Below are 27,463 nucleotides of genomic sequence, written 5' to 3' on the forward strand. Positions count from 1 at the left end.
CGCAGTTCATCCAACAGTTAATTTTCTTCATGTTTTCTTTTCCATACGATATGGGTAAAGGAGACCCGGGCTGCGTGTAAATTATTTATTCCTCCTCATTCGCACCATCCGCGTTTGTAATATGAGTTATCAAAGCTCATTTTAATTATTTACAATAATTGTGCAAGGAAAATTAAACAGGTTGAAACATAATATCTGCGACATGTGTTAGGCTGCAGTGGAGGAGGTGCTCTTGGAAAATATTGCCTATTGCCAATGCACAGGGAGAGAGGAGTTTTATTTTTATTTCTGTGGTATCCAAAGAGCTATTGAGGTGTGCGTTTATTTTTGTATATATTTTATGTTGCTTGTATTATTTAGTTTTTAATATTTTCTATATTTAAAAGCAGCACTACAATAACCTAATTTCATTTTACTCTGCTGCTATCTCTATCATTAGTACAATTATATTATTAACTTAATATTATTATGACTAGTATTATAAGTTGTAATAGTGTTTCGATTATTGTTTTATATATATATATATTTTTTTTTTATATATGTTTTGATTTATTTCAGAAATCATGCAGCAAGAAATATTGGTGTCAAAATTAAAATGGGCATTTGTGCAAGTTTTCCTCTGTATGTGTGCATGTGGATTCTTGATGTGGTTTAAATAACAAACAAAAACAACCAATACATAGAAATTAACCTACATGTTTCCACGTGAGGAGAAAGCGTGTCTCCTGCAGGTGTGTAATGTTATGCTCCCCTGTGCTGCTGTTGTGTCCCACGCAGGGCACGGCGGTGTGAACCAGCTCGGCGGGGTGTTTGTGAACGGCAGGCCCCTCCCGGACGTGGTGAGGCAGCGGATCGTGGAGCTGGCCCACCAGGGTGTCCGGCCCTGCGACATATCCAGACAGCTACGGGTCAGTCACGGCTGTGTCAGCAAAATCCTCGGCAGGTAAAAGGGGGGATCCACTACCAACAGAGCCCTATGTGTGTCAAACATCAATCTTCTATAGCCCGTATATATGCGCACCCAGCTCTATTTCAGCCTCAGCCATCGGTTATATAGGCAGGTCATTTTTTTTCTTTCTCTGTATTTGCTTGAACACAGCAGTTCTGCGTCCGAGATTTTCTGTCCATCACCTCCAGTCCTGCTAGAGAAGAGCATCATAATCATGAAATACATTTTAGGCGAGAGTTTACGCATTAAGGATAAAAAATATCACAGAGGCTGTATTAATATTATCAGTGATTACAGGTGATAAAGTAAGCGTATAAAGTAGCATGAGGTCACTTGAAAACTGTCTTATCAACTCTACAGAAACGAATGGGAATATTTCTAGCAGATTAGGAAAATAAAGCAGTCTACGTCCACTATAAACACACGTTTGAGTATCATAATCCTTAACTTTAAGCCCAATAATACACAATTTATTTTCATATATTTTTTCCATCAGTGTAAACGCTGCTCAAATCCTGATAAATTAGATATACATCATTATACATCAGAGCACAAATGCTGTGAGATAATATTTTGAAATATATTTTTTTCAGCTATCAGAAGGCATTTCAGAGGTATTTCATTTCACACACACTGAATGTTTGTCACCAACATTTACCAATAGGTCATGGTGGCATGTCGTGCATGCTACTGTAAGCTCATGGAGATTGGAAATGAGGTCTAAACTGTGCTTTTACAGCTAAACTGTCCTTTGTTCTGTCCGTCTCACTGCTTATATTGTGTGATTTTAATTACACTGCTTTTCGTTGAAAAATCCGCTCTGTTCACCTTCCAGCTGACACTCAATTAGGTCCATATAACAGCACACTTCCACACCAATTAATACATTAAATCCATCATTTAGATATTTTTTTCGCACTGTGTACTAAGGTCGGCGCAGATTTGTTTACACACAAAATACAGTCAAGCCACCTTTTCCATCCAGACAGACTCCATTCAGGACCATTCACTTTGTCCCCATGCAGGTACTACGAAACCGGCAGTATTAAACCCGGAGTCATTGGTGGCTCCAAACCTAAGGTTGCAACTCCGAAAGTGGTGGATAAAATTGCTGACTATAAGCGGCAGAACCCAACCATGTTCGCTTGGGAAATAAGGGACCGACTACTGGCTGAGGGAGTCTGCGACAACGACACCGTCCCCAGCGTTTCATCCATCAACAGGTAGGCGAAATAACCGTTTCAATTTTTGTTTGTCTTGAAAAGCATGCCGGATTGTTACAACGTGCATTTTTATTTACTTCTAAATGTGTGCATGCATGTAAGAGAAGAGTGGGGAAAATAGAAAGGATGAGGAAACAAAAAGAAAAACCCCATGCGTAAATTGGAAAAGTCCGTTTTTGAAATAAGCACACAGCTATTTTATCTATAGTCCCAGCCGAGCCTAACCGGGGTGGTCTCACAAGTGCAATTCAATCTCCTTTGCGGCCCTCTACAACACAGCCAGCACGGGAGCTAAGGCTGAGGCCACGAAGAATCACATCTGTCTCGATAAAAACCGATCAATACTGCGTAACCAGATACAAAGGCGGAGGGAAATACCCAACAAAGTCGTTCAATACGCGGACCACACTGCGACAGAGGCGGCAGCAGCTTCTTTATTGCCAACCAATTGCTCTGTTTTCCAACACAGAGGTGAATGTGTAGCGACAACAGACCAAACATTTAGCCTTATAGTGTTGTTGGACAACTCAAAAATATCTATATTTTTTAATTCGCACATTATATTATTATTTATTATTTATTAGTAGTAGTAGTAGTAGTAGTAGTAGTAGTAGTAGTAGTAGTAGTAGTAGAAGTAGTAGTAGTAGTAGTAGTAGTAGTAGTAGTAGTACTTATAATTAAAAATAATAATGACAACAATAGTATGTATTATTGCACTTAACCTTTATTTTTATATTCAGTCCATAATAACTGTAATTACAGCATGAGTAAAATGAATTCAGAATGTTACAGACCATATACAAATCCCCCTTAAACAGTGTTGATCTATGGGTAAATGGACTATAAAAGAGTTTCTGTTCCACTGAAGCAGCTAAAGCAGCAGACACCCTACACCTTCACCTTTCCACATGAAGCGGGACAGCAGTGGACAGAGTATCTTTAGACAGAGGACGCCGGTGAAAAGCCCTAGTGCATGTGTGCAAAGTGAAAAAAGCCCCATAGTGCCTGCGAGTGATGAACTTTGGTTAGGAGGCACTGTTCCAGAGAGCTGGTCATCAGCATTACATTTTAATGAGCTAAAGAGAGTCTCATAACACATCCAGCTAAATGCAGGAGATAGATGAATCTAAACAAAAAAAGAGAAAGGAATATTATAAAATCAGGCTGTCATGGAAATGATTTCAACAGGTCGTTTTAGCGCTGTTCACTTGTTGTTCCTAAAAGCAGAGGAAAATGTATTTAACTGTGTGTGGAGGATGTGTTTTATGCGTTACTATTAAAAAAACATTTCTGACCATCTGCTTGGTTTTAAGCTGTGTGGAACAGCACTATTACCAGGAATGTTGTGCTTTGAAACTAAGTTGGCCTACGAATTAATCATTAACATCAGAGCTGGTGGCAATGCATAAAACTGCTTTTTTATTCTTAAAGCATGGCCTCACAAACCTTAACTTACTAACTTACTAAGTTACTAATACATTCGTGAATTTCATCCCCTAAGACGTATATTAGCATTCAGGAAAGGTTATTGATATTTATTATTAGATATTTAATAATATATTTTTAAAATGCGGAAGATTATTTTGAAATGTATATTAAAAAAATCAAACCGATAATTTGCTATACCTATAATTTCCATGCTATTTTAAATTTCTACGGATTTTTTTTGTTTCTCGCTGTTGTTCTTAAATAAAGGGAGGATTGGGAAAGTAGTGAGGAAGAGGAATAAAGAGGCAGTCAGTGAGAGAGAAACACACAGTGCACCTCTGGTGGTCTCTGTGGTTAAGAGGCTGACCTCTGCTCTGTTGACTAAAGAGGATGTCCTGGCTTTAAACACATTTTTCCTGCATGAATTATTAAAGATTACACAGAGACTGGGTTGCACTTTGTTTTGTCACTGCAGAGAGGAGTTTCCACCCACTGTAACATGCCCAGTGGACAGAGGCGAACCCATAAGGTCCTAAGCGGCTTTCGATCATATTGATCCACATTTTCATCTTTCTTTGGGGATTCTTTCTTTTACAACACCCAAAAACCAAAGTCGTTAATTCACCCATCTAAATTGCTTATTCAATATCAACAACATAGATTTGAAACAAAGTCCTTGAATTTATGAGGCTCCCTCGAGTCATGAGGTCAGATAACTGTTGTGGTGAGATGTTAGAAATTCAAATAAAATATTGATGTGTGTTTTCTGGAGGAGGCTGGTAGCCTTTGTTGCCCTGCCTGAAGGAGAGAGTATGGAGGACACATGAGATAGTGAGGTGAATGAAAAGAGTCTGATGTACATTATTTGCCCCCGAGGAAGTTAACCTCGTAGCTGACTGATTCAGAATTGATAGCTCATTGCTGGATGCTGCATGCACATGTGAAAGTCATTCGCCTCATCTGCAGTCTGTAAAAAACTGTTTTTGTCACACCTCCCGATTGAGAGGGCTTCCATATGGGATATCTTTCTGTGCACAACACTGCCTGTTATTCAATGATCTCACGTACGCCTGTCAATCAAAAGATTACCATAGTCATGGTTTAATGTAATGCGATCTTGTTCCAAGAGCGATCGCTGAGCTTGTGTAAATCCCACTGTACCTTTACAATACCTCAATTTAACAAACGTAGCATTATGTCGTCTTTTAAGTTTTCAGTTTATTGTGATGCCTACTTTGAATTTTTAGTTATTTAATTCAAAGACCATCCTCGATTAAAATACAGCGGATGTGGCAGTGGTCTCAGGTTGGGCCAATGAGACATTATTGCTTTTCTGTCACAGATAATTTATAGATCACCATTTGCATTTGCTGTTCCTCCCTGCCATTCGCCGTCAACTTTTCTATCCCGGTGTCCCAATCAATAGGCTCTGATCCTCAGTGAGCCTGGAGGATTCCTGTGTGCTACACTGAGCAACAAAAAGACCAAAAACTACAGGAGACGCCCGAGAGGTCGTCAGAGAGAAATAAAGAGATGATTTGGAGAAGAGTGGAGATAGAAAGAAGGAAAGAAAGAGATGAGGGTTTTGAAAGACAGGTATTGTAAAGTACAGTAAAACGTAGAGCACATTGGAAAGTGAGGCAGAAATGAGAAAAGGGGATGAGGTGGTGAGGGAGAGGAGTTAAAGATCAGGTTTGAGAGATGGAGCGAGTACAGAGAGAGTGAGGAGAAAAGAGGGAGTGGGGAGCAGGAGAGGGAGATTATTAGACTTGGCCAGGTAGAGCCAGTGAAGCTGATCATTGAGGTGAATTGATGTGATTTCATGCTTTGTTTGCAAGATCATTCAGACCAAAGTGCAATGAAGACTTTCCCTCCACATCACATCTTACTGGTATGGGGACTTTATCATATTTCTAACCTCAGAATCCAGCTAGATTGAATCCACAATCTCAGGGGGCAGCCCCCATTCAGCCTCACACAGGAGTAGAGAGATTGCCCCTAAAGCCCCGAGATTGGCTATTTGTGACAGAAGCCTGAATATGAGGATACGAGCGCCCCAAACGACGGAGCACTTGTACATGCACGGGTGGAAGTGGAAGTGATGTGCCGTGTTTAAGTGTCCCGAGGCGGCCGGGCTGGTGTGAAATCTCCATGCTCTGGAAGCAGTATTGATTGATCCGTGTCTGTTGTTCACTTTACCAGGATTATCCGCACCAAAGTCCAGCAGCAATTCCACCCATCCCCTGACGGATCCGTTACGCCGCTCTCCACGCCCGGCCACACCATAGGTAAGTTTGAGTGAGGCTAGACACAGATTACTGCACAGTCACATGAGCTGCGGAAACAAGAGGAAAACTCCCAAATATAAACCCGTACATGCATTTTCAAATATATATACACCTCAACACACACATACTGTACACATACTAACTCAGCTTTCTCCATCAGTGCCCAGCACAGCCTCTCCCCCTGTGACCAGCGCCTCCAACGATCCCGTAGGTTCCTACTCCATCAACGGCATTCTGGGTATCCCTCGCTCAAATGGCGAGAAGAGGAAACGAGACGATGGTAAGGAAGACAGAACATCCCTTTGTTTTCCATCCTTTTAAATCTCTCCATCACTCGTCTCCTACTTTTTCTTTTTTCCTGTGTGTGAAGAAGATGGCATTTATGACAGCGCTGCAGCCAAGTGTGTTTCTGTGTGCTGTCTCCAGTGACTTGTTATGTTGTATATCAGGCAGGGCGAGTGTTGAAAGAGTGTTGCGATTCAATCAGCTTTTTGATGCCCTGCGTTTTACCATACGCCTACAGAGCTGCATCTCAATTTTATACCATGCTCAGACGTACTGTAGATATATCCCATATAACTGTCATACAACTCTAATCCCCCTTGGCAAGGCATCAGAGCTACTCCTCCTCTATAACGTAATAAAAAGCAGAAAGAGAAGCTCTGTTGTGAATCTGCGCCTCGATACTATCAGATAAATACTTTACAATTAATATTCCGCACTAGATACTTAGATTTATTTGTATTTTTTACTGAAGATAATCTAAAATAAGCATTAAAATGTTCTATAATAACGTTTTTTTAAGACTACCAGGGCAGGAAATGAGACTTAGATATACTCAAAGATTACGTGGAAGTGGAAGCCCTATCCGGTCCAAGCCAGAATCTCCCATTCCTAGGCGAGGCAAGGCAAGAGAGTGGACACTCACTGCCTGAGGGCTAATAGATTATCGGTTTTGCAAACAATTGGCTTTTTTAATGCCTATGAATTAACATGTCCCCGGTGGAGGCCTGAACAGGTGTAGGAACAGACTGGTGGAGGCAAGGAGGGGGCTGCATGTGTGTGTGAACATGTGTGTGTATGTGTGTGATTCTGTGATACTGTTTTGAAGTGGCTGATGGGATGTAATGGTTGAAAATGATTCCAAAGGGCACTCATCAAAACAAGCCACTTCCTTCTTTTATGTTTCTGTCTCTTTAGTTCTCTGGAGTGGCAACCACATGGATGGAAGGAAAATAGGACATTGTAAGTTGAAGTTAGACAAACTTTTGCTTTTGCTTTAGGTCAATCAGACCACAACTCTGTCTTCTCAATTACTGTTTCTGCTCTTCCAGGGTTATGCGTTTATGGGGACAAGGTGGGGAAGATTATTCCAATAAATACATGGGGGGAAATTGACAGTGGAAAATCAGGTTTTCCATGTAATGGCATGCAGTTCAATATACAGTAATGCACAGTGTAGCTTATTTAGAATTGTTAGGCAGAGATAGCATTTGATTTTACACATGATGAACACATTATTTCTTAAATAATTATAAAATGTAATTTGGCCTACAGCATGATTAATTCATCACACATAAAGGCTTACAATTTAAACTGTTCAACACAAGATTATCTACCTGAGCTTGCTAATACAGTTTCATACACAAAAAGTTACCTAGTCAGACAACTCAGTAAATACATACATGCGTAAACAGAAAAGTAATAAGTCATTACTTAAAAAAAAAAGGGGAGACCTTGTGCCGAAAATGTGTTTAATGTTGTTTAGAATATTTTACCGATGACTAAGTAGACTCTGTTGCATGTCATAGATGTTATGCTTGAATCTTCAAATGTTTGTTCTTACATCTTGATCATTTGTCCATGATGAACATGAAAAAAAGCTATGCACAGTTCTTATACTGCTGGTGTTGTGATGGTGGTGGCATGTGATCCCTGTGTGGCTGAAGTCAGCAGTTGCCCTTTGAGGAAGAAAAAGGTCCCCATTACTAGAGGGCTGTAGAGATAATGTAGTGTGACACGCGTTATGTATACGGGGTCCCCGTAAGACGAGCTTCAGGGACATAGGTGCCATAAGAGCCATTAATCTGTCCTTGTCATGTGTTATTGCAAATTAAAAGTAGCATGTTACACTGGACGGCTTCAATTGAAGATGGGGGGAGGTAAAAGAGAGAAGGTTGAGCAGCTGAATGAGAAAGTGGATTAATGAGGGGAGGAGGGCAGAAGGAGGCCCTGGCAGCCTGAAGAGAGTCCAATTTTTTTTAGGATTTGTGCATGCTTAGGTAGACACCTATCCATGGAAATGTGTGTACTGAGTGTGTTTGTTACTCCATGGCTTCAGATGCTCCTCACACAGTGAAAATAGTGACATTTAAAATAATTTGCAATTCTGCGGAGAAGCTATTAATTCACAAATTAACATCTCACCCCCCCTCCCTTCCTCTATCTTGGATGTGCAAGCTATCGAAAAGACAAAAGAAATAGCCTTAAGGGGGAAAAGAGAGAGTTTCAGCCCTATCTGAGGAGAGATTGGTTTGCATGTCTGCAAGCAGCGATACCAATTATGCCAGTGCTGGGAGAATGCGTCCCCCACACAAGCCCCCCACCCACCCACCCACCCCCCAACCTCCTCCCACCACCACCATCACCACCACCCCAACCCGAATCTATCCATAGCCAGATTTATTTGTGTATCTCATTACAGGAAATGGAATGTTGCTCCTGCCAAATGCATTAATAGTGAAGTGGGGAAATTAGCCTGTTGTACAGCATGCTCTCACTCAGTCATTTAAACCTTCGTGGAAGTGGAAGCCGAGAAAAGACAGAGAGGATTGGGTGACAACTGCTGTGGGATTGTCAAATGTGCATTACGGAGCTAGAAGTCCATGCACTCATTAAAAAAGTTTGGGCCTTCCAGTCGTTTGTCCAAATTGTTATGTAAAACATACCTGTTGGTTCTATTTTAAAAGGAAAATCTGTAAAAGTGCTGTTTTATGTAAATGCAGTGTTTTCCTAGTCTTAGCAAACAGTGACAGGTTACCTCTGCTGTACGCAGGCAGGTTGATGTGACCTAGCTGTATGTTTGTCTCATCGCTGGATGGAGCCCAGTGGAGCTCTGGGGAGGACAGGGAGCTACAGTGATAAATTAGATGGAGAAAGCAAAGGTCATAACTTGTGATTGTAGCGTGGGTGTAGGATGAGTGTAGAAGAAGCTGATGATTGTGTGAGTGGAGAGAGAAAAAATATGGCCCAGCAGGTTGTTCCTTCATGACATAAAAGAAAGATCGCACCAGGAAGCCAGAGTCATATCCAGCTTGTTCAATAGCCTAAGGAAAAATGAATAGTCACTGGTTTGATTTGTTCAAATTTGATACTTGGCCCTTTTTGGAGATCGTCCGGTGTAGATCTTTTAACACATATGACCCATTTGTGGAGTTTGAATCAGTTAGTGTATGGATTTGAACCTGGGCCTACACTGGTTGGCTAGTCAAGCCAGTCCATGACAATGAGTCAATAGAGGATCACTTTAGAAAATAAATGCATCCAGAGCGAGACAGAAATAAATGGAATCATGAGCACCATGATGGCCCTGATGGGGTGTGTGTGAGAGAGAAAAAAGCCCAGGTTTGAGAGGGGCCACAGAGCGTAACATAGAGACAAGAAGCTGTTAGGGCCCCGACAGTAGAGGAGGACACAAAAGGGTCTACATTGCATTTCACCCCCTCCTCCTTCGCTTCTCTATCTCTGTCGTTCTTTCTCTTCAACATTTCATTTCTCCTCTTATCAACCCCTTCTTCTTCCTGAGTCTAGCAGGTTAACCATTTGCATTCAGCAACATGGCTGCGTGAGACCCCACGTTTAGATGTAAACAATACACAATGAGGTCCGTCACAAAAAATATAAGGAGAGGGAATTCACTCAATGAAGAGGAATCATGTCACAGAAAAGTCAATTACGGGCAGCGATGCCCGGAATTAATGGAGCGATGCATTACTCAGCTTGAGGAGGGAGAAAAAGGCCAGAGAAAAGAGGGGATACGTTAATTGCATTTCCACAAATACTCGCCACACAGGGTGGCGACGCTAAACGACAGAGTGGTCCAGAGGAGGACAAAGAAAAACAGGAGATGGGAAGGGAGACTTGGTCAAATTGGGACTGCAAAAATACATTTCCTACCAGGTCATTTTTTACTGGAATTAGTAGGAGGAAAATTATTTAACCATATTTATGAAGAATAGAAGTTTCCTGTGATGCAGCAATATGCTTAATACATTATTGTTTAAAGACAAATTGAAATATAACATTTGCAATAGCGTCACTGCACAGACTAATCTTCCTTTGATAACATATGATAACTTTAAATTAATTTGGTTTTGTTAATATAACTAGCCATGAATCAAATAGCCAACCTTACAATTTAATACCAACTCTGATCTTCTGCCACCCTCTTATTTATGTTATAAACTCACAAACTGCTTTCTAAAAGTGCTGTACTTCTTATTTATTATAAAGTTCTGCTGTGGCCTAGATCTTAGAATTTATATAAGTAAATAAAATAACTAGAGTGCTTCAAAATACTATCAACACAGCCTTAGTGCTGGCAGTGAGTGCAAATATCAAATCAGCATCACTATGCCTGCTGACAGTCAGTACACTGGTTGGTGGTGCTAAATCGAATTAATAAAGCTCTTAAACACGCCACAACATAACAGGATCTTAACAGCCATGGCAGCATTGCTTCTTCTCCCCCTCTCTCTCCCACCCCACCCACCTCTCTCCTTTCCGCTTCAGAGGTTTCATAAATATAGCTAGCTTACAGGGAAGGAGTGTTCACCCTCTGGGTATACCAGTTTGTTTGTGCTCTCTTCTCTTTTTTTCAAGCATAACTGCATCTTTAAAAACATCAACAAATGATCCACAATTTGCGATAGCATCATTTCACCTATCAGAGCGGTTTCCCAGCGTCTGATCTAGGAAACCCAGTGTCATTGATTTACGGAGAGACACAGGCGGTGTGCAGGAATTCATTTGCCTTTTAAACAAGCCCCCACCTCTAGTCTCGCTGAGTTATCTTATCAGAGGGACAAGAGAGATGAAAGAAGGACATAAAGTGCAAACCATACCACCACAGGATGTTAACATCCCCCTTAGAGACAAAGAAAAACAGAACAGCTTTTGATAACATTGTGGTCTGTCTCACAGTAGCTATCACCATTGGTTAACGCTGAATGTGTGTGATCAAATGGCTGAAAGAGCATTTAGGGAGTGTGATTATAAGTAACAAAAGGATTATTTTATCACAGTATTGTTAGACAATGAAAGTCACACTTTCATGTCCATTGACTGAGTTTGCCTTTCCATCTGGTGGTAGTCTACTTAAACGTTGTATACATTTTTTAAATTAATGTAAAGCTTTTGGATACAGCATCCTTCTGTTCAAGCTGATCAAAGAACGTATTCACTGGAAAGTGCGTTTCCTTGATTTGTTCCTAGGGTTGATTTGTCAATGTCCCCACTGAAGAGTCTTGTTCTATCTTGGTTTTTCTCCTAACACTTTGGTGTTAAAACCAAGAGATGCAATCAGCTGGTGCTCTGGGAATGATAAGAGAATACCTGCTGAGACACCCAAAGGGGTTGAAGAAACACTGAGAAAATGAAGCCAGTCAATGAGAACACACACACACACACACACACACACACACACACACACACACACACACACACACACACACACACACACACACACACACACACACACACACACACACACACACACACACACACACACACACACACACACACACACACACACACACACACACACACACACACACACACACACTCACTGACAGTTGGGCTTCACACTCCACTTGACACGCTGACTGTCAAAGGATGAATCTGATTTATTGCTGCTATTTTATGATATATGTCAAACATGAACCTCTAATGGTGAGTTCTGAAAATAAATGATTTAGTATTATTTCCATTTTAAGGCCAAATCCTTAAGTATTTCCTCATATAAATGTAAAATGTATTCACATACCTAACTGAGAGTTAAGGATAAAAAAAAATGTGGCTTAACTGAGCATGATTAAAAAATAAGGCCTTTTTAATTCCAATGTTCTAGTATATTAAAATGTAAACACACCTTTAAAAACACCACAAAGATTGAGTTAATGTTTATTATGTTATAAGGCATGTCAATCAAGAAGCTTGTTCTTTCTTCTTTTTATTTAGGTAGTGAGGCTTTTGTTTACATGACTGGAATGCATGTCCTTTTGCAGCCAGGACAGAAGGCCTGATTAAGCGATGGAAGGTTGCTGAGTATAAGCATGCACCTCCATGGTGAATGACAAACCCTCACTATTGATCGAGCTTGGCTCTTTTCTCAGACCAGCTGATACGTGGTAATTAATGACTCCATTTTCTCCTGTACCACAAAAAACAACTGAGTTTTACAAAGCAAAACTAATTATGAAACCCTAACCCTACATTCAAGGGAGCTGTTTAAAAAAGAAGAAAAAAAGCCTGTGTTTAAAAAATTATAATTGGTTAACCGATGGTAGGAAAAACACATGTGGCAAGAGAAAAACTGATTCCTTCATAAATGTTACACAAAGCTAAAGTCAATTTATTTTAGAAGAGAAACACACATATACACACTACCTTCCATCTACACGTACACACACTCTTACCCAATTGCAGTCCTCCATTCCATTCTCCCCATGGATCTATTTCTTGGTGCGAGTCGGGTTCATCCTATGGCCTCAGCCATTGAAAAAAGGTCAAGCAGCCGAGCAGAATGGCAATAACGCCCCTGAAATGGTACCATCAGTGGAACATGATTGATCAATTGAATTCCATAGCACAGAAAAATGTGGGATTAAGTAGAGTATTATACGCACAATGAGTTGAGGCATGATGTTCATTCCAAGTTCATTTCGCCTCCCTCCTCTGCTGGCGGATCAGGCAATCAATAGCGGCCTTGCATATCATATATCACCGCTGGCTCGCCCAGGAGAGAACATAATCTGCTGCAAATTTAGAATGACAGATTTGTATGGGAGCTAAAGCCCTCATCCACTGTTGGCGGCGGGATATAGGAAGGAAGGGAGGGTGGCGGGAGGCAGGCAGTGGAGTGGAGGTTCCTGGGATGCCGGATGGAGGTTTTAGCTGCAGATTTTTTTTTTTCAGTGTTCGGGACTTGATGAGTGAACAGAGGGAGAGCTGCAGCGGCAGCGGTGGGCTCCCTGGCCGAGTTGATAGGGTCAGAGATCAGGAGAACGAGGGAAGCATAGGCTCATTTGTTTATATAGAGTGTGACTGAGTGAGGAAATGCATATGCTTGCCCTCGGCGCCCCGTCCTTATTTGGCCCCGAGTACCGTCCCCACTCCATTCGGTTTTCCAGAAGACAGGCAATATGTGGGGGATGGAGGAAGAGAAAGAGAGACAGAGAGAGGGAAGGGTAATATGTTCAGGAGGAAATAGTACAGTTAAATAATGGCCCTCCATTTCCCGCTGGCAGAATGAGAGGCTCTGTATGTAATCGCCAGCCCTACTTTCTCCTCCTGAAATACACGCTCTCCCTTACAAGTATGTATTTGCACTGAAGGTAATCCATCAATTACCATAGACCTATCACATGATGACCGTGCTGATGGTGGCCATGGGGAGAGGTGGAGGGGGGGAGGCAGGGAGCTGCTTGAGTGAGTGTGTGAGAGGGAGAGAGAGAAACAGTGAAAAACCGAGAGGGGGATAAAAAGGCAGACATGCTGGTGGGTCTCCCTGAATTTACTGCTGCTCCTCATGCCATCACTCTCACACCCGTTGAGCTAGATAAAAAGTAAAAAAATCTGCCTATGATTTTCTCTCATGGCTAGCCTGCTAGAATATCAGGTAAAAAAACAAGCTGGAGATTTTCCCTGATGCTAAATGTTGTTGCTCTTCCTTCCCCAATTCCTCTCCCTCCTTCTCTAGATGGCTCTGATGGCTCAGGCCCCGGCAGCGACTCTCAGGGCAGCGTGGAGAGTTTAAGGAAGCACCTGCGGGCAGACGCCTTCACCCAGCAGCAGCTGGAGGCCCTGGATCGTGTGTTCGAACGTCCGTCTTATCCTGATGTCTTCCCCACTTCAGAACACATCAAACCTGAACAGGTTGGCCAAACTATTTCTTACTACACTTTTGAATTTTAAGTTGTAATAAAAAAAAAAACGTACATAGATTTTGTAACATCATAAACAGATGAACTAGTGTATATACTGACACAGGTGACAAAAAGCTCTGTGCAACTTCTAGCTCAAAGCAACCTCTACAAGCTACCGCCAATAAAAGTGTATAACCTTTATTTACATTCATAAAACTCAAACAACATGAGACAATTAATTTTCCATTGGAACTCTATGAGGGTGCCCATGCAGCCTTAGCAGTGCCCTAATTGAGTTCATTTTCATCTCTGCGCGATCGCAGGGAATTACAGCGGCGATAAATCAGGGGGACAGCCCCTCAGCCTGCTATACAGCACCTAATGCAGCTAATTACCAAAGTGATTTCTACGGCAAGATCAATACCAAAACGAATTGGAAATGACTTGCAATCACAAAGAGTGGAGGAGAAGGTATTAAAAAAGCGAGAGGAAGGTGGAGGAGGGGGGAGAAAAACAGCGTCAGAATGGTCCAGAAAAATCAGTTTTAATTTAATGTAATATTAATCAGGCTGCTTTCCACTCGTTCTGTGCACCTCCTTTTTTCTCCATGCTTCCAACACCCCCTCCTTTTCTTAAACTGGTGAAAAGGTGGGATATTAGGCTATTAGGGGCTTGTCTGGTGTCTGCGTCAGGGCATTAAAAAGCCATTTTGAAGAGGCCAGGCTGAATAGGCCTCATCCCTCCCACACTTCTGGCAGCCATGTGGTCAGGTCATTCAGGCCCCTCTGTGCTTGCCACTCGCCCTCCGCCCAGCCCTGCCCGTCCCTGCCCACAGCCCATCTGCATGACAAAATGGCTCTTGTGTTACTGAGGCCCAGCGGAATAGAGAGGAACATCCAGCCTAGTGCCAGTGAACAGTTGTAAGCAGACAATTAGAGTTTATCTGAGATAGAGGCAGACAAGACTGAGGTCACCAGCTCACCCCTGTGGGACCCCGTCCCATTGAGGCAAACGGATGCACACACGCACTCTAACACAAACACTCACAGACACAAATGTGCGCACAAACACTTATCCTTTTAAAGAAGAAGAGTCCAGTCAGGAAGTGTCATCTCATTAACAAACAGGATTTATCATAGCTGCTAATGGAGTCTTAACCGGAGATGAAAGTGATAAATACTGAGGGAGTTAGTTCTAACATGAACTTTTCTCTTACAGTACAGCAGAGTATTGCAATTTAGTTTTTATAGGAATTCTTGTAAAACATGAAAGTCTGCTAGGTATGGTTGATCGTAGATGAGCAATAAAAAAACTCCAATATAAAGTAAAACGTACTAATAAAAGTATGAGAGGGGTAAAACAATACACACTATTTTACCATTTCATCAACCCAGTTTTATGTGTTCATCCTATAGGCGAAACACAAAGGTTGATTTTGAGGTTGTTCCCCCCTTTAAAAAACACACCACATGTCTCTCCTGTAACAAAGCCCTGAATGTCTCCTCCCTTGACTGGTCACAGGGATGACTGCAGTGGAGCACAAAGAGCCAGCTGACACCCCGTCCTTTCACTCCTCTCCCAATCCCTCTCTCATCCCTCTCTCCCCTTTCTGCCTTCTCCTCAGACAAGCCCTAATGCATGCATACATCATAGGTCTTGGTAAAGCATGGAGAGCGGGGTCAGGACGGGTTGGTGAAGGGGGGTTACAGAATTTAAGGGAAATATTCACAAGGAAATACAGAGAGGATCACAAGGCAGCTTCCTCAGATACACTAGGGGATTCCTTCAGACATATTCCATATAAGACTGGGAATGCTGTTTTAATGTGGACTTGCTCACATGTGGACTTGCATGCAGTGCATGAGCAAAATCTATATTATGACACCATCTGATGGAATGTGAAATAGTTTTCTATAAAAAGGGTGATTTTTTGATTGCCACCTTTAATGACATGTGCATTCCTTTACTGATGTATTTTGGCATTTGTTGTTTATTTGTCCACAGGCGAATGAATACTCACACCCATCCCTGAACGGCGGCCTGGATGACGTGAAGCCGAGCCTTTCCTCCAGTGCCAGCTCCGACCTCGCCTCCAGTGTCTCCCAGAGCTACTCTGTTGTGACAGGTATAATCTTACTCACGCTACATTGATCCCTAAAACACAGCTGCAGCAGGTTGAAAAAAATCTGCAGCCAGGTGCACAAACTTAGTGCTTGAACACAAACATAGCGTGTGCTTCCCATATTGTCATGGCATGCTCCTGTTTCCCAAAGTTTGTTTTTTTTATCCCAATTTTTCAAATTGCTATCTGACCCTGTCACTAGCCAAATGAATCCAATTCGACGTATTCCTCATCCCCAAAATATAAACAAAACCCCCGATATATTCCTATAATCACTCAAGGCCACATTTGAACTCTTCCTCAGCTATTAAATGAGAGCAGCAGGCAAATAAGGCTCTGCCTTACCTGAACTGAAAATGTAATTTCTTCAAACTTGGTCAACTTTACCTGAGCATTGTAAAAAAATCCTCTTCATATTGCATCATCATAGAGTAATGAAGATTTTGACTGCCGCTTCTTTATGGTGCTACACATTTTCCCAGCTATATTAAATTCTTATCACTGAATGAAAAAGCTCTTTCGAGCCACTTTTTGAGGCACTCTGTGTATTTATTTCTCGGAGACAGAGCGAGGCGATATATCATCTCAGCCCATTAAATCCTACAGCCCTTTCACACGCTGCTCCTAACTGGCTATTGTGTTAGCCCGGATTGGCCCGCTAACAGATTGACTGGGAGCACTTCTCATAAGAGACAGCTGCTGTTCTCGCCGCGACACGACGTTGTCATCAAAGGCTATGATAGCCTGTTGATTGACAGCGGCTGGAGTAGCACCGTGGCTGGCTGGCTGCCTCATGCTGTGGAGAGAGAGAGGAAAGGAGAGAGACCTAGATACAGTTCAGACAGTACAAAAAACTCTCAAAATTTTCCAATTCACGATCTGGCTGCTGTTTTCAATAGTGACTTCCAGTGAGCCAACAGGTAATGGCAGGTGCAGTGTATTGAATATCTAGCTATCTGTATCATATAACCCACACTGACCCACCCTGCTGCACTATGGCTCTTTTTTCTCTGCTGTCCAGGTTGATGGCCGCCTGGTTAATTGAAATGTTGTTTGAATGTGGCTGCTGAGGCTCTTTCCCAGGAGAGGTTAGGTTTACTGACTGCTTAATATGCCATTCTTTTAATAAAACACCCATAATTATGCAGTGGGCATCAGAGTCAATGAGCCCACTGTGTCTGTGTGCATCTGTAAGAAAAAAAGAGAGTAGGTAAAGAGGAGGACAGCATGATTGAAAACTGCAGTGGCCCTTCTCAAATGATCCCTCCAGTCCAGCCCCGGACCCAGACACAGAGCTACGGGAAAAGAAAGACCCCTTTTTTATTCCTGAATATGTGGGAGGTAGATTTGCCCCAGAAAGTTGGGCCTCAAGAGAAGAAAGGTGTGTTTTTGTCTTTCATGCCAGGCTCCTCCTATGAAAGCGGTCTCGCTCTGGGGAGCACACTCATAGCAGGTGGCCTTCCAGCCACCTGGGGGCCGGGGGCCTCCTAAAGCGATACATGTGAGGGCCACAGATTGCATAATCAGGAGGCGAACAAGGAAAACTTTTCTTTGTGTGGAATATGACAGCAAACTTTAGCATATTATTTTTGAGTATTTTGAGCACCAAATTAAAGTCAGAAGTAATTTCCAGTTAGCTTTTATTACTTAATTTTAACGACTATGCAAAGTAATGCATGAAGCACTTGATTGGGTGTAGGTTGTTACTGCATAATATTATTTTTTCTTCCATTAGCAAACCCTGTAAATAGGAATGTATGCCAAGGCTGAAAAATGCTAAATTACCTTCCTCACTTAGGCTGGGATCCAATTATCAATAAATTATGCTCTCACACTGGATGGAGCCACGCGATTATATTCATTCTTTAAATGTTTTCTGCTCCCAATTAAAATTCATACAGTTATTGATCTTGTTGATTTTTATGTCCTGAATTTGCATAATCTATTAAAGATGAATGATTAATGAAGTGCTCAGTTTTGCGTTCCAAGGGCGCTAGGGAAAGCAATGTCGGCCATCTTTTGTGTCCTCTGTTTATGTGTGAAAGAGACAGTTACCTAGGAAGAAGGGCGGCAGCCAAATTAGGGCACTGAAACGCACTGCTGGGATTCAGTGTGAATCACCAATCATTGACAAATGATTTTCTCCTTCCATGACAATCTTAAGATTTGAAAAAGTGTCAATAACTATTTGTATTGAAATTATTTTCTCATCTTCTCCGAAGAGAAATACAACAAACAAAGCATTTTGCAAATTTGGCAACTGTTGTGCATGTTTCTGGTGTGTACAAGCTGTGAAGAAACGTGTGTGTGTTTGTGTCCACTGGAAGAACACAGTGAACTGCTCAGTGTGTTCATGGAGAGAACAGCATGTCATGTTTAACCCCTGGTCTCTGGCTCTGGTCCAGCATTTATGTGTCTGTCCAGTTTTCTATTGATACCTGAAAATAGATGGCATCATAAAGTATCCAGCAGATTCAGTGCATATTGACTTTTAATCCGTACACAAGTTTATATTTAGAACAAATGACAGTATAAAATTGTAGCCGCATGATCACTCTCACCAGAGCCTATGGGAGGCTGGGTGTAAATGGGCACCCCTCTGTTCGGCCAACTCTAGCCGATGTGAAGATCCAATGCTTTTCCATTTCTCTCTCTCCCTATGAGTAAAACAAGACAAAACTGTACAGATGAGGTGAGAAAAAAACTCATGCTTAATTACATATTATCTCCAGCTGAAATGTACACCACACTCTGAGCTCCTTTTATAACTTGGCAGTAACAGCCATTCGCTGCTGGGTGGCAAACAACAAGCAGCCACCTAACCTGCAGAGCTTAGTGTGAGGCCTGGTGGCAAACAATGTGTCTGAGCCAATTTAAACCTGCAGCCCCGAGCTTAGAAATTAATGTTTATATCACCCCCACCAACAAAAGCACACTAACCTGAAAGCACACTTTTGATAACGTATGACCTGTCCTGAATTAAACCTGTGTATGGGGAATTTAAGCCATTTGGCCACGCTAATTACTTACTCTTTGGATGTAGCCTTTGTCAATTTTTCATTTGTTCATTTTTGGTGCCAGTGGTTTAAAACTTCCACCTCCACAATTCAAGAGAGCAAATAGTCTACTTGCTAAGATAAGTGGGTCCCTATCAAGGTAAATTTAACGTATGATTCTCTCTGGCCTCCTCTCCGGACTTCACCTACTCACACAAGACACAAATTTTGTGTGATGGTGATCGTATAGGGTTGGAAAAAGTTCTCTGCAGATTGAATGTCAGCCTTTGTAAACAAGAGTTCTTCAGTAAATGGTTTGCGCACCAAAGTTCCTTGGTGTGTGTTTAAAAATGAAATGCTCACTTGAGAGAAGGCTGTTGTTGCTATATCTGGACGCATCACTCCGAGGACCATTGTAGGTTCTTAACAGTCCATTTCTATGGTTGATGGGGTCTGTAGAAGTGGTATCAGTGTATCATTGGTGAAGCAGAGACAGCTGTTGGAGAACTCTATAGCGTCTCCACTCTCTCAGAGATGTGTTTGCTGGGGAGAAAAGTCCCCTAGGACCCTGAGTTTATCTTCCATCTCCATCATCAGGGCCTGTGATTTGACAGGCTCCCTTTACCCGGGCTCTTCCTTGTCTCCAGGACAATAAGCAACACCATGTCTGATTAGTTTCAGAGTTCAGTGGTCTTGAACGCAGCGTTTGTATCGGTTGTTGTTGCGTCGTAGCCTCTGTCTGTTTGACAACGGTTGCTCAGGCGCTGAGAAAACAGAAGCCTACAGCATGCAGGAAGTCTCTGATACAATGTTAACAGATCTTTGCTACGCTTCGTGTTTGGCACCCTAAGTCTTTCACCTAAAGTACAGAATAATGTCCCAAAGGTTAGGTAGGCCAAGCAGTTTCATACTGATATTAATATAACTGCTCCTAGGAAAAGCAAGATTCCCTTAACAAACACACAATCCACTGCTTAAAATTGTGACAAACTGTCATCGGATTATGTTCTTTAAGCCAACACTTGTTGCGCATCTCTTTTCCACCATATGTTTTGTGTTATGGTTCAGGCACGCTGTGATTGTTGTAAACATCGTAATGCAAGCTGTTCGTGAAATATAGTCCTTTTATGCAAACCCTAAAATTATTTGCCGTGTTGTCTTTTATCAATGCCCGTTTTCTTTCTTTGGAATAATTGGTAGTGTTTTTATGCACTCCGATCAAACTCAGGGTAACTTTTGAAAGCGGTTTGAACTTTAAAGATTTAAACTGAGTACATGTTAGATATAATGAACTGAAAAGCGGAACTGAGGGCCAGCCAATTGCAATCATTCCTAAATGCGGACCTTGTTTCCGATAAATTCATGACATACTTGTACAATGCATGTGACAAACTTTAGGTCCATCCAATTAAATAAAATCCCACTCATTAGAAATATTTCTGTTCATGCCAGGGTTTTGTGTGAACCATCCCTTTAATGATTTGATCGTAAGTTCAAAAATGTCCTCCATAACAATGCTATTTGTCTCAATAAGCTGAAAGTATTCTGAGTAATTGCACTACCTCTGTCTAAATCCCCATTTACAGCTGTCACAAAGACAAAGAGATTTGGAGAACTTCCTTTAGATTTCTATGGGAAAGCAGTCACTTAGGTTCCCTGGCATTAGGTTCATAGGGCTGACAGGGTTGTTTCCCCCTTCCATACAACAGCCCTTATCTTAATGAGGAATCGCAACACACAGTCCTGTTGTAAAATGACAATGATGGGGGAAGCAGCTAATGAGGCTATCATGGTGTCGGGAAAGAGCCATCTCTCCCTGTAGGCCCCAGCCAACAGAACGGGCTCAGCGGCAGACGTGGAGAGGCCGGAGACAGAGCTCACATTGATTGCATAGGTTCAAGAGGCAGAGCCGGTGAAATGAAAGATGCCAAGACTCATCAGCCAAATTAGATCAAAGTGCAGAGTTCTGAACTGTCTGCGAGACGATTGTTTGGTTATTTGTGAGAGTGATTTTGTTGTGAGAAAGCAGCCGTGAGATTATGTTGTTTGTTTTCCCCAGAACCTTTGGGAAATTTTTTAGGCATTTGAGCTTGATTGATCAGGCGCGATGTGCTGTTGCAACATTTCACTGGTGTATGTTTCCACTTAGCTGAATGAATTACTGCTGGGTGCATAACAGATTATTATTATATACTTTGTAGTTGATCAAATGGAGTGCTTATCTATTCAGAAGTCATATGAAATGTCTCGTCTTGATTTGGCAAAAGATACAAGTTAATATATAGTAGCAAATACTCTTTTACTGTTCCTCATCCTTTATTCTTCATTCATATCAGAAATCTGTAAACATATGGAGTCTGGTCTCAGTTAAATTCATTGCCCTGTTGTAGTGTTTGGTAATGCAAGATAAATCTAGAAAAACACGTATGCTACTTAGTTGGTTTGCGTTTGCATTTAGAAAAGCTATACATTCATCCCTACATCCATCTGAGTGAGTGAAGTGAATGTATGTAGAGTATGTGTGGAGTTGCATGTCTACATTATTTCTATTTTTCTTTCTTGTTTTCCACCTGGCAGACTCTCACCCATCATATCCACCTTCCATGTGTGTAAAGCGAGAGCCCCATGAGGCATCATTTGCCCCCTTCACCCCCTCCTCTGTGGGGGACTCTGCTTTCGCCGACATCTTGCCCCACCAGTCCAGCCTCTCAATGGTTGCCTCTGCTCCCAGCTACCCTGCCCATGCCCACGGCCCCCGCTACAGCCAAAATGCCAGCCAGCCTTTTATAGCAGGTACATCCTTACCCATAAGGCCCTGCAGCCAGATCAAAATCAAATCAAACTCTCTATTTTAGTTGATTCACCACTATGTTAATTTTTTTTCGATCATTTACTAAATGTAAACCAAATTGAAGCTTCCACCTCTCATGTTGCAAAGCCATCAATCCCATCATGCTTTGAGGCCTCACTGTTTTGTATACAGGAGTGAAACTGACTGTTTGCCCCTCATTAACAGCCAATGCTCTATCCCCCTCTCGGGTTAACAATGGGCCTCCAGGTCCCTTCAGCCTCGTGACAGGCCCAAGGTCTGAGGGTCCGGAGGGGGCCAAAAGGGGGGAGAAAGCTTGCAGAGGCTGAGACTTAAGGCTGATGCTGCTTTGGACCCGTATCTCGCTATCCTGTTTGCCCCTTATTCTGTCTTGCCCGGTCACGATTAATAGCACAACCAAATGTGGTTCTATGATCCTGTCACTTTCAAAAGCTTCTCAGAGTTGGTGTATTTCCTTTACAGCAGTTGTAGCATTCAGATACAATTTTTCCATAATAAAACAAATCAGTAACTTTCCTCAAAATAGCACGTATACAGACAATAATTGCCCTGTCATATGGACTGGTCTCCTGTTTGGGGGGCACCTTTCACCCCATGCATTCTCCAGCCCCTTGCAACCCCAGACTGCAACAGCTCAAATATTTGTGTTCCTTTTTATTATTTTTGAAGGATTTTACTCAAGAATATTGCAATATGGTCTTGCATACAATATGACATGAAATGGTGTTATAAAATGTGACAGCAACTGCCTTGCCATTGCTTGTTATTTTTCTTCACTATAAACTAGACTTCACTTTGGTGATGTAATAGTGATATCAAAAATCATGGCTGAAGCATTGAAGTAATTCTCCTTACAAAACCTGATGTAAATGCTCAAGCTTAACCATCAAGTAAAAACTGAATATATATTTAACTTTTCTGCATTCAAGCATCATGTAAAGAATTTCCCTCCTTTGTGGCTGCAGGTCGAGACATGGCCAGTACCACCCTACCTGGCTACCCACCTCACGTCCCCCCACTGGACAAGGCAGCTACCCCACCTCCACACTCGCTGGAATGGTTCCTGGTAGGTACCACTGCTCCCTTTTTATGATGCCATTAATTTTAATCTTACAGCTTTTATTTTCAGTAGGTAGTCCCCTTCAGTTGATCTTGGGGAGGTCACTTTAAGCTAAACAAGTAGTAACACTTCTCTGTGATGTCTCTAACAGTGTACATGTAACACACACAAAAAAAAAACATTCACTCTTTGAGTTACTGAAGAAACCTCAAGGCCTTGCTCTTGACCCATAGGATTGAAGAGAGCTTGTTATAGCTTTGTTAGACTGCGGTTAGCGTGTGGTTAGCGTCTGCGGACGAGGACATTAGATGAACTCGATAGGCGATCACCACAATCAGTGGCCGTGTGATAGGACAGTTCCTCTCAGTTACACTCCAGCTCCCAGCGCTCATTACCTCCGCCGTGTCCACACAGCGCACTCTCACCAGCCCCGTCGATAAACACTGCTTTTGCTCCTCTCCTCGCCTCCCCGGACACCCAGGGCTGCAGAGCGTATCTCTTTCCCCTCTACTTAACCTGCAGTTCAGGTTCACAGCAAACAGTTAAGGGTCAAAACACAGAGGCGTGGAGGGCCTGTAAATATTTAAATCACTATCTCTCTCAGGGATGAGCTCAAGTTACACGACCAGCAGTGGGGATGCTATAGCTGGCAGCATGTGTAGATCTCTCCTCCGAACAACTGAAAACACAATTCCTTTTATTGCTCTATCACAGTAACCAATAATCAAGCAGGCGTGCAGTATCTGCAAGTGAGCTCACTGTGAATGAGACTAGATTTGAAAGGTATACATGGATGTAAAAGCTGAAATCTAACATTACTGCTATCTTAGAGTGCTTATGGATATACTCATACTAGCACACAAGCACAAGCTGGGTTTTTAATCCAGAGGTTGCCGTTTTTTTTCATCTGGTGGGGAATGACTAAGATTTATGGACTGGTCCCAAACACTGTTAAAGCAAAGGCCATTCTTCAGCAGCTTCAAATAAAGCTTTTATAGTGTCGTAAAAGAAGGAAACCTGTGGACCCTAAGCATCACTCTCGGAAATCCCCTCAGCCTCCCGTCCTTTCCACCACGACCCGCACAGGGAGGACGAAGAGCGAATGAGAGTCTCAAAGAACCTATTAGGGATTTTTGAAGCGACGCCTCATCGCTTAAAAGTAGGGAAAAAAGCACTGAAGTCCTCACTTAACGAAAAAACAAAGGAAATCCTAAAGACTAACAAAGGATTAATAAAACAATCAATTCACCTGAAGGGCCCGAGGAGACAAGCAGTTAGGATAAAAATGCAGCATTGTCGATTGACTACATTGTCATGTACCTGGATTGTGACTTGGTGTTGGGCTTTTTTAAAAGCTTGATATTTTACGAAAGCTGTCTGTCATTTCATTTTGTTAGCACTTTGCTAATGTTTATTTTTATTGATTTGTTTTCTAGGAGGGGACTTTTCTGGAAACCCTTACTCTCATCCACAGTACACCACATACAACGAAGCGTGGCGGTTCAGCAATCCAGCATTACTAAGTAAGAAACTTTCTAACAGGCAACTTTAACATTTGTATACTATTTTTTTTTTAAAAACACTTATAAATATATCTTCAGGCTCCATGTATTCTCATGTCCTACATGATGTATGGCCTCGTGGTTTCCAACGGCTCGTTCTTCTGTTAACTTTCAGGTTCCCCTTATTATTATAGTGCCGCGTCCCGTGGCTCCGCACCACCCACTGCTGCCACGGCCTACGACCGCCACTAGTTACTACAGAGACCAGCTCAAACTGCAGGCCCAGGGCTACGGCCTCCATATTGTCCACGTCTGAGAAACACTGAGGTCAAAGGGAAGCGAGGTGGAATCCTAAAGGAAACCCTGTGACGTTACACGATGTGGAGGAGGGATCGGCCAGGTCACATCGGGGCATCTAGCCCAGCTTCAGCGTCACACACTTTGGGTCAAAATGGCCTGCGGGACGTTCAGAGCCCACCTATCATGCCCTCACTCTCTCACAGGCCGAACACTTCCAGAATGACTTTAAGAGATTATATAAATATATATATTATAAAATATAAATTGAAGAAAAACAGTGTGAAGAATACCATGTGGAAAAAAATGTTGTGGGTTTTTATTTTTGTTTCTCTGTTGCTGTTGATGTTGTTGTTGTTATTTTATTCATGGATCCTCACATTCCTTTTTTGTCATGAACTGCAGTATTTTTCTGCTCTCAAGAGAGAAGTCCAGGGGAAATAAAAAAGGTCCCATAGCTTGACGATGCAGCGTCTTGAAGCAGTGATTTGAGGGCTTTACTCTGGTGCTTTGACTACGTCTTCTGCTCCCATTTCTCCTGTCCCAGTGACGTCATCAGCTTAACACAGCATGTCCTACAACGTTTACTGACCCTAAAGACACCATTGGAAACATCACACTCCCTGTGGCAAACAATCAGATGTAAAAATGTAAATCATTTTGCAAAGTATTAAAAATGTGGTGACCACAAAATGGCCTCGCCAGAATTTGAAATACTTTAATTTATTTGTTTCCGTTACTATGTTTTATTGTCGGAAAAAGGCTTTCAAAGATTTCTTCAGAGTAGTTCTCACATTTCTCTCATTTTCGAGTCATGTCCGTGCATGATCGTCCTTTATTCTTTTTTTGCACTATACCCTCTGCTTATTTATTTTTATTTGGTACTGTCACTTAACATTACGTTTAATTAACCTTCCAATTGAAAACATAAGTAAAAACTTTTCATGTTGGTGCACAAAGCAGACAGACATCTTTTTCTGAGTAAAAGCAATGCTTTCAATTTTCTGAGGAGTTTGTAAGCCCTATCCCTATGGCTACATGAACAAATTCAATTCTCCTGGGTTATAATCCATTCAGCTTCTTAGTCGTACCACTAGATGCCTACACTGTTTAGAAAGCTGTTTGCAGTTGAGCAAACTAACTGTAAATTAGCTTCAACAATTGCCTTACAAGCCTGTTTTTTCAAAGCAAATTCATGCTTGTTCAACAAAATTAATTGCCTTTTCAAATACATATTCACCACCCTCTTTGATTTACGTTCTACTCTCCATAGGTACTGAAAGGAAAAACTGGTTCCGTTTGCTTTTTGGAAAATATTTTGTGAATGTACTACTAACTACATTTGCCAAAGACTTAGTTTGATATTTAATATTTTATTTACAGTATATGTATACATAAATAAAGCAGTATTATCTTTTAAATGAGTAGTCAACACTGAACATGTATGCCGTGACTTTTTAACGGACGAACAACATGATGCATATGACTGTAATGAAAAAGGTGAAATTCAGTTACTCAATACTCCGTCAGTTGCAACAAAATGCTGCTTTGTAGAATGATTTGTGAATAATGTGTAGACAATTCTTCTCTGTAAATAATGTCACACACACTTGCAGCATCATACTAATGTACTGACTCCCTTTGTAGATATTCAAACTGAAAAAATCATTACATTTGTGTCTAAATGTAATGTTGTGCTCTGAGGAAAGGCACGACTACTGTATGACCTGTGGCTACACATACTGTAGTAGCAGGTTCCAAATGCTAACATCACATAGGTTGTCTTTGTCATTTTATTTTGTTTTCATGATAATGTCATGATAATGTTTTATGTCACTATGCAATGAGTTTAATGGCTTTCTGTATCATCTTTTGTTGTTGGGCTCAGAATAAGTAATCCCCATGGAGAACAGCATATAAATGAACAAGAACAAAAGACCTCCAGTGTGAAATGGTTTCTCTCTCATTTCACAAATTCCCTTAAATGAGGATGCGATCAAACTGAAGTCCTTGGCAACAATCAAAGATATTGTCCTGTTTGCTGTTAGTAGATGTTGTGATCATTATGTTAATCCAAATTACAGTCATCTGTGGCTCCATGTGTAGAAACACATCCAGACTTATTACCAGTCACCCATCTCTCCTTGCTCCCTTCACTCCCTCTACCAATACAATGCTTCAGCAAAAAGGCATCCAACATGAAGTTTACTTTAATTCCACACAAGCAAATACATCATCTGGCACCGGGGTTAGCTGTCGTTGCTGAGAGCACCAGATAAAAGAGAAACTGCGGTCCTGCTCTTCAGGAGAAGCTATCCTCTACAAATTGCACTTGGGATTTGCCTATTTCTGTCTACATGTAGCTCGACATATCTGAAAATGAAACAGTGGCGCAGAGTGCAAGCCACCATCAGTCAGGCAAAGTCTTTGCTTTAGGAAGCAGAGCACCTCTAAAGGAAAGGGTCTTCTGCTGTTGTAAAGATGATACAGGAGATGTGTCATGGACATAAAAGGATTTCTGATGAAAATCTATACAGAAAGCCTTGTGGCCTCAATCATTGTTCTGTTTCAGTTCTGTTCCAATTCTTTTTGTGCACATGAGAAATAAATTCTTTTATATGTCA

The 27,463-nt window shown here is 41.7% G+C and overlaps 1 protein-coding gene across 1 annotated transcript; it reads left to right on the forward strand.

Moving 5' to 3' along the window:
• The first annotated feature begins 743 nt into the window (after positions 1-743).
• Positions 744-27,463, forward strand: pax2a (paired box 2a). Its single transcript, XM_063875642.1, is given in 11 exon segments — positions 744-943; positions 1,975-2,172; positions 5,803-5,888; positions 6,049-6,168; positions 7,089-7,133; positions 13,867-14,042; positions 16,037-16,157; positions 22,946-22,996; positions 22,999-23,046; positions 24,477-24,563; positions 24,737-27,463. Coding segments are annotated over 11 exon segments (1,254 nt in total). The 3' UTR covers positions 24,859-27,463.

Source organism: Eleginops maclovinus, chromosome 22, assembly GCF_036324505.1.
Source record: "Eleginops maclovinus isolate JMC-PN-2008 ecotype Puerto Natales chromosome 22, JC_Emac_rtc_rv5, whole genome shotgun sequence".
NCBI classification, from domain to species: domain Eukaryota; kingdom Metazoa; phylum Chordata; class Actinopteri; order Perciformes; family Eleginopidae; genus Eleginops; species Eleginops maclovinus.